The sequence below is a fragment of the Lupinus angustifolius genome, chromosome LG11 (assembly GCF_001865875.1).
Source record: "Lupinus angustifolius cultivar Tanjil chromosome LG11, LupAngTanjil_v1.0, whole genome shotgun sequence".
NCBI classification, from domain to species: Eukaryota; Viridiplantae; Streptophyta; class Magnoliopsida; order Fabales; family Fabaceae; genus Lupinus; species Lupinus angustifolius.
This window is the reverse complement of record NC_032019.1, coordinates 6,875,900-6,883,999: the sequence shown is the minus strand read 5'-3', so window position 1 is coordinate 6,883,999 and position 8,100 is coordinate 6,875,900. Positions and strand designations below refer to the sequence as shown.

Sequence of the window (8,100 nt, the reverse complement as noted above, 5' to 3'; positions counted from 1 at the left end):
GAGTGAAAAATATTTAGAAAATAAGTATGAGTGTATTCAGGGTCTATATTGACTCAAAATTAAATTACGAATCTAACGGCGCGATTGGAATTTGATTCCGAGTTACGGAACTCAAAAAGACGCGTTTTGAGCCGTACCGGGCGGATTCGGCCCCGACAGTAGTCCAGAATCGACTGTCTCCAAAAATTACCACAAAATCGGAAATAAAATTTTAAGAATAAAACTCAACTAGAGTTTCGTCTAGTTCTTTACCGAAAATCCCAGAAATTCATTTTCGAATATATAATTAATGAAAATATTAGTAAAATCTTATAATTCAAACTCGTAAAATTCGCGGTGTTACAGTGTATATCATTTTTGACCTTATATTCTAGTATTAGACTTTGAAATGTACTCCAAATTCTGAATTCCCAATAATTAAGCAATTAACACCAACGAAATTACAGGGCTTTATTTCTCAATTTCACATTATAGGATAATTAACAAATAGGTAATTATATATATATATATATCTATATATATTTTGTTACGCACTTAATATTTTATTCACCGTTGATTTCTATTATCTTATTTAAAAAGTTACTGCAATTAAACATGAACGATAAATAATACAATAACATTGTATAAAACTCATATAATTTCAGTGTATACATCTTTTTCTTATTAACACAACCTCTAGATATAAATTAAAGTAAGCTTTTATGCAATCATAACCTAGTGGCTAAAAGTAAATGCAAATATTCTTATTATATAGTTGTGCATTGTAAATAAATGACAAATGGGAGTTCACTAATGAGTTTAAAATCTATATATTGTTTATATAATTTTTTTTACATTATCAGTATATCATTCATTATTGATTTATATTATTTTTGTTTGAGAATCAATGATAATTAATATATGAATGATGAATAATTTGTTGGCGGTGTAAAAAATATTTTCACTATTAGTACATACATATTAAATCCATCAATAATGATGAGAATCAAATAATTCCTAAGCAGCCAGATTGTATTACTCCATAAGACTATATAATATTATAAGCTAAAGTTTTTGGTCTTTTTGTTGTCCAACTTATACTAATAGAGGAATATTGTATTTAGATTTAATATAACAATATTATAGTTATTAATGTGTATAAACATTTTATACTTGTCAGTCAATATTGTATGGTACTACGTATTTAATTTTTTTAATTAGAATATATTTGTTGTATTTAATGTATTTTATATTATAATCTTTGTGTGTTTATAATAATATTTAGTTTAAGGTGAGAGATGTAATTAATTAATGAGTTGGTGGTGATTAATTAAAATTATATAGTTTTTTGTAAAAATTAAATAATGTGAATAAGAAAATAGGAAGTGAAAATTACACCATAATAAAAATTATACCATATTTTACTTTTATATAGTAAAAAAATATGGATAACATCAAATTACTATGGTTAAACTTAAATATAAATAAATAATGATATCAAAAGTATCATCATTTGCTTTCAAAAAATACATTGTTTCGGCCACGACTCTAGCAATAATGATTACTTTCACACAAATAAACAAATCAAAATCGAGCGAGAGGGACCCACAAGACAGTATAACTTTACAGCAGCCTATGTCAATTACTGACAGATCTATGTTCTGTCTATTTGTGTGAACTGTATTGTTTTGATTTGTGTGATCACTTATCCCTCAACTCTAACTCAATTATTCAGAGTCAACATCAACCATTCAAGACCGAAGTTATTGTTAAGGTCTACTACTCCTATCTAACTCTTAATTCCTCTATACTTTTTATTTTATTTTATATTAATTCAATTATTATAGTACTATAGCAGCCCTAACCATGTTTTGACCACTCTTTATGGTTGCACTTTTTGTTCTTACCACATCCATGAAGATACCCTTTTACTATTTCATTTATTGAATGGAAAAAGGTTACTCATTTATCTAAATAACGGTAATTTGGAAAACTGGGTGGTAGTTAAAAAAGCTTAGCTAAAGCCTAGAAGTATCAAATAGGCAAATAGTGTATACAGTAGAATTTTCACGTGGGGTTCTGGTAAGTCAAAAAAATTCAACATCATTTTTGTGCTGAGGAACTAGGAGGACCCAGAAAGCGTTTAGAGAAAGGTAAGACCCAATTTCTGAGCTTCAATTTTGAGAATTTGATTTAAATTTTGGAGCTTTATTTGTCTGTATATACTATCTGGAAATGGGAAATAGTATGGCTGTTGTTTCATAATTCGTATAGAAAATCTAGTTTTTATTGTAAAGTTTGGAGCTTCGATGAGGATATTCACTTGGGTGGGGGGTGGTCTTGAAAAAAGTTAGATTCTGATCCGATTTAAGCTGGATATAAAGTAAAATTGTGGTGAGGTCTGTTCAGATGTAAAATTTAATGATTTTTCGTAGTTTATCTGCTACTGTTTTCTGAGGATTGTTGGTGTATTGTTTGTTGAATTTGTTGGTAATTCATAATTGCAGAATTCATATGGTTTCTAGTGTTATGGTTCGAGACTAAACTAGTGCGTTTTGATTTTGATTTTGATTTTGGTTTCTAGTGTTCACAATTCATATGATTTTGATATTGAGATTAAAGAGTTTGAAGACGAAATTTTACAAATGATCTCTATTAACATTTTGGTGAGGGACAAACATGGAAGATGTCAATATTGAGTTGTAGAAAGAGGACTTGGACTTTCAAATTCTTGTGACAATTCAATTTTTTCTCTTGTCTCGAGTTCTGCAATGTCTTGACAAGGGGAAAATGGTGAGGAAATTTACGTAAGGATAGGTTATTATTTTAGGTTAAATGTAAACTATATCACCCATCAAACAAGCAATTACATATGTGACATAGTAAGAGGAAAGCCACCTTCTAGAAAGGTTCCTACCAAGTTAATCCAATGTAAGGAAAATTTAACTTCTACTGAAGTCCAGTACAGAATACTCAAATTACATACATCACTTAGTCTAATGCTACAGCCAAAAACTTCTTCTCTGCAGCATTTAACTTGGCTTTACAAACAGCCTTCGACTTTTCGGCACACGTCCTGCTTTAACATCTTGGATAAAGCATTGCATATTTAAGCTTTTGAAATTGATATGAAAGGAAAAAAGTGAATGAAAACAAAGTGTATTGATCCTCCAATAAAACAAGTAACCTACTCTCAAAAAGATCATTTAGAGGCTAGCACCATTCATTATTGTCTTTTACTTGCATTTCTTCAGATCCTTACCCTTTTTCTATACACCAGCAATCTTCTGTCTCTACAGTGTTGGATTGACAGAAAAAACATGAGCATACTTATGGCCTTATACCTTTTCCATGGATGCTTCCAAGAGAAGAGCATATGAATATCTCTTCTCCTTTATTGAGTTCCAAATAGAATGGTAGAAAATTAGTATATAGAATATATTTCTCTTCTCCCCTCTGCCTTTTCTATATTATATGACTAAATCACACTAGAGGAGCTGTCTGAGCTTATGAAGTAACCATCCTTGCTGAGGGTTTACCGCATCGATAATTACCAATTGCTGATTAAAGTTGCTTTCCTTTAGTAGTGTGCATTGAGGCTAGGCATTGACCTGATTTAAGAGTGGAATTGTACACTGTTTATGTAGTTTAGTGATACTGTTTCGATGCCTAAAATATGGCTTAAATTTCATTTCCTTCCCTTCAGAACTGGCTGCTGATAGCTGAACCAAGAGATCCTTGTTGGTAATGGATAAATTTTCTGATAAAGCTCAAGATGGGCTTTATGCTGCAGAAGTACCTTTTAGCAAACTCTTCTCGGTTGAGGACGAGGGATACTCGAATAAAGGAAATGACATTCAAGAAATGGAGATAGCCCAGCTAGCTTTAACAGAAATAGACTTCCGCTTAGCGTATTCTTCTGAGAAGCTGGTGAACTTGCATGTACTTTATATTTATCTGTTGGCCCAGGAAAATGATCTTGAAGCAATGGATTCAAAGAATAGTGGCATCTTGACTAACTTCTTTGAGAAGGCAATGACATTTGATCTATTGTCTGGCATTTTAGATTCTGAGGTAAGAGAGCTGGACAATTTCATGGACACTCTCCAAGAAGAAATTGTTGATGCTCGTCGTAAAATATTTTCATGCAGACACTTGACTGAGGTTTTCATTATGATGGAAAAAAAATTGCGTGACTCTGAAGAGTCTGTGAAGCAGTTTCAACAGCAGTTATTGGAGTTGAAGATACAATCATCTCAGTTACAGAAAGTCCTTGTGGCTTTTCAGCATGAGAGTTGTAAGTTGAAATTTTGCTTAAACTATTTCTTTGTTAATTTCTTTTTTATGTTCTTTTTCAAAATTTTGGATGACTGTTTACCTTTCTTAGTCATCGATGTATACAGGGGAAATAGGGAATGCCTTGAATTTATCAGAAAATGATCAATTGATGGATATGAAATCAAAATCCAATCATCAGTTGGTTGAAAATCGAAGATATATTCTACAAATGCTTGAGAAGTCACTTTCAAGGGAGCTAGAACTCGAAAAGAAGTTAGCAGAGTTGAGAAAAAATGAAGAGCTGAAGTTGAAACTCCACTACACAGAACAGGTAGCGTTTCATATGGAAGAAGCAGCCGAAGTTGTTTGGGGAAGATTTCTAGAGTCAGACAACGCTGCAGAGGTGCTAATGGGAATTTCTAAAGGTCTAATAGGACGCGTCCAAATTACCGAGTTCAACCTCAATGGTTCAATTCAGCGAGAAAATGACCTGAATTCAAAAGTTCAAACTTTAATAGAACAAATCAAGACTAAAGATGCTGCTTTGGAGAAGCTTGAGAGAAGTCATATTGAGAACATTAAGGAAAATTCGGCTGAAGTGTTGGCATTGAAGAAAAAGGCGCTATTTCTTGAAGAAGAACGGAAGGACTTTGAGCATCAGTTAAATGCTGTGATTTCAGAAAATGATGTTTGTCATGAACAACTTATTGAAATGGAAAATTTTGTTGAGTCTCTGAAAGAAAACATTGACATAGCAGAAAATCGAGCTGAGAGTGCCGAAGCAAAAGTTACACAATTAAGTGAGACCAACTTGGAACTTACTGAAGAGCTGAACTTTCTAAAAGGGAGTGCTAGTACTGCAGAGAAAAAGGTTGGTTCACTTGAGAAACAACTAAGAGAATTAGATCTCCAAGTACAGAATGCAAAGGTATCTTCTGAAGCAAGTCAAGAACAGCAGAACATGTTATACTCAGCAATATGGGATATGGAAATATTAATTGAAGAGTTAAAATCCAAGGTTGCAAAAGCTGAAAGTAATAAAGAAAGTGCAGAAGAGCAATGCACTATGTTATCGGAAACTAACTTCAAACTTAATAAAGAATTGGATCTCCTAAGGTCCAATTTTGTCAGCCTGAAAACATCTTTAGATCAAGCTACCAACTCAAAACTATCCAGTGCAAAAGAAATTAATACCAGATCCAAGGTTATCATGGATATGGCAATGCAACTAGCCACTGAAAGGGAGCGCATTAATAAACAGGTAATGGCTTTTAACTTCTTTTTTTTACTGCATTTGAATACAAGTTTCAATTTTTTTTATAAAACTACTATTTTGGTGCTTGAAAGATACTGTGTTTACTGAATTGGGTATGATAAAGTTTAATTTTATCAAGTGAGTCATTCAATGTTTTAATTTATCTTAATCTGGTCCTATTCTGCATATTTCATGCAATCTTTGTTCATGTTAAATTTTTGGTGCACTTCCTTAGGAGTTGGATACCCAAAGTAACATGATAACTTTTAAGTATCATTGCTTTTGCTGTTTTTTTTTTAAATTCATGGGATTATTCTACTGTGGCCAAACAATGGTATTCTAACAGGATATTATGATTCATACTATCCTTATTCATGCAGGTAGATGCTTTGAAAAGGGAAAATAAAAGTTTGGAAGAGAAATTAAAGGATACTAAAATTGGTACCCCTCTAAAGATATGCAATAATGGAATAAATAACAGAAATGAAGACATTGCTTCAAACATTGACTCAAGCAAGAGTAGCTGTGCAAGGTCATCTGATGAAGAAGGAACAAATGCCTTTAATAAAACCTTTGAGGCAGGTACTTTTCTTGTCTCTATTATCTTTTTTACATGTTGATATGTATATTAATGTTGTTAGGTAAAAACTGGTTGTTACATGTAATGTCTCTCATAGTGACTCTGCCCATGGAACAAATGATAATATAATTATACATAACTAGTCACTAGTGTCTTTACAAGCATTTACATACATGTCAACCCACAATTTTATTTTATTTAAAGAATAAATAGCATTAAAACCTCAAAATCTCAAATAACTATCTCACTAACATTGTAGTCTTTAGAATATGCTTATCAGGTGATGGTATAAGGAAGCCTTTGAGGGCTCTTTTTGTATCTATGATGAAAATTTGGAAACAGAAATATCCTTGTTGAATCCCTTCAAAGTAAATATCCTTGTTGAATCCCTGGATGAACTTTTATGTATTGCTGTGGAGGCATTACAAAATGTAGAATTTATTTTAAGTCACTGGAAAACTGAAATATTGGACCTTAGCATTGATAGAATAAAAAACCACTTTTGAGGCTCACATTTTACATTCCCTAACATTTTTCTTAGATCCTAAACCTTCCCTTTTATTTGATTTATATTAGTAGGTGGGTGAGCCATCAGAAGGTGCAAGCTCTGAAACTCAACCAGGATCATCTATATCAGCAAATAAGTATGCAAATTGGAGAAAGTTGATATTTCTTTTGGTGACAATGATTATCCCACTGGTTTCTGTGTTAGCCTTGTGTTTGTTTGACATTGAAACATTTTCCTTTCTGAGAACTTTTGATGGCTAAGTTAACACCTACCTTGTAGAAAATTTGTTGTTTGTGCAGTTGTGCTTCCTTCATATCCACTATCTTATGTATTGTATATATTCATGTATTTATTCATGTAGTCTTAAAGTGAGTGTAAGCTAATTTTAATATTAAATTTTAGATTGCAGGTTATTGGATCATGTGTGCATAATAGATCAAGATTATGTGTTTAATAAAGGTGCAAAATAAAGATATATTCCTGAGAGAAGCATTGAATCATGAAAAAGGGGTAAGAAAAGAAATCCGAGTAAGGGAAGTTTGATAGTATGCTAGGTATGACAGGGTAAAACTAAGACATGAGGGAGCTATCAAAGTCAAGTAGATTATGTAACTTTCATGTGTGACATAAAGTTTTAGCTACTATATAGATGTAATAATATTATTCTGGTACGCATCTACTGTTGCACAAGTTTTGCTACTATATGTGCCATCAACTGTGGTTGGTCAGAAAAATAATTAACTATTAATTTTTTAACTTAAATAGATTTTTTCAACCAATAACAGACCAGTGGTACATGTAGTGGCACAACTTGTAGGACAACAGATGTGCTCCCATATTATTCATGAGCTTTCATCTAACATGTTATTGTATTTGAAATTATGAGAGAAGATATAAAATTTGGATAATGTATATTTTTATATTTTGATGACAACCTTAAGGGGCTGCCTTAGAATTAGGATCGTTTTAGTTTGAAGTCTTGAGCTTTTTAAGTTGTAATTCGATTTTGGTGAATTATGAGAAATTTGGGGTTGTTTTGGTGAGGGAAATAGAAAAGATTAGAAGGGGGAAGCGTCATAAGCAAAAAATGCTTGATAAGCTAGTGTTATTCACCACAAGCTAGAAAGTTTGATAAGAATTCATCAACGGTGGCCATATCCAACAATGAAAGTTTTTAGGAGAATTCTCTCACCTAAAATAAACACAAGGTTTTCTCAAAATTAAACTTGTTTTATTAATGAATAAGCCAAAGCTATAAATAGGCAATCTGCCTTGGTTGAAATAAAATAAAAATAAGTCTAAAGATAAAATCTTAATTATCTTTGAATACTAAAATATAATATCATATTTGATCAAATCTGAAATGCAAACAAAAATCTTAACTAATCCAAAGATAATGTGAAGATAATGAAATTTAAAATCCTAAATTATCAAATAGATAAGATCTAATCCAATCTGGTTGGTCTGTAGAAAAGATAATGTTTGACTAAGTTGTTGGTC

The 8,100-nt window shown here is 31.8% G+C and overlaps 1 protein-coding gene across 14 annotated transcripts; it reads left to right on the top strand.

Moving 5' to 3' along the window:
- Positions 1,629 to 7,021, top strand: LOC109360857 (WPP domain-interacting tail-anchored protein 2). 14 transcript variants are annotated; one of them, XM_019606025.1, is made up of 6 exons: positions 1,629 to 1,753; positions 3,686 to 3,712; positions 3,797 to 4,276; positions 4,383 to 5,518; positions 5,893 to 6,090; positions 6,672 to 7,021. In XM_019606025.1, exons 3-6 carry the CDS (start codon positions 3,844 to 3,846, stop codon positions 6,858 to 6,860), a joined length of 1,956 nt encoding a protein of 651 aa, XP_019461570.1. In that variant the 5' UTR covers positions 1,629 to 1,753; positions 3,686 to 3,712; positions 3,797 to 3,843; the 3' UTR covers positions 6,861 to 7,021. The 14 variants fall into 14 exon arrangements, with proteins under 14 accessions (XP_019461570.1, XP_019461565.1, XP_019461569.1 ...); XM_019606024.1 differs by lacking the exon at positions 1,629 to 1,753 and adding an exon at positions 1,786 to 2,132; XM_019606023.1 differs by lacking the exon at positions 1,629 to 1,753 and adding an exon at positions 1,786 to 2,132 and having other exon boundaries at positions 3,686 to 4,276; positions 5,893 to 5,942; positions 6,006 to 6,090.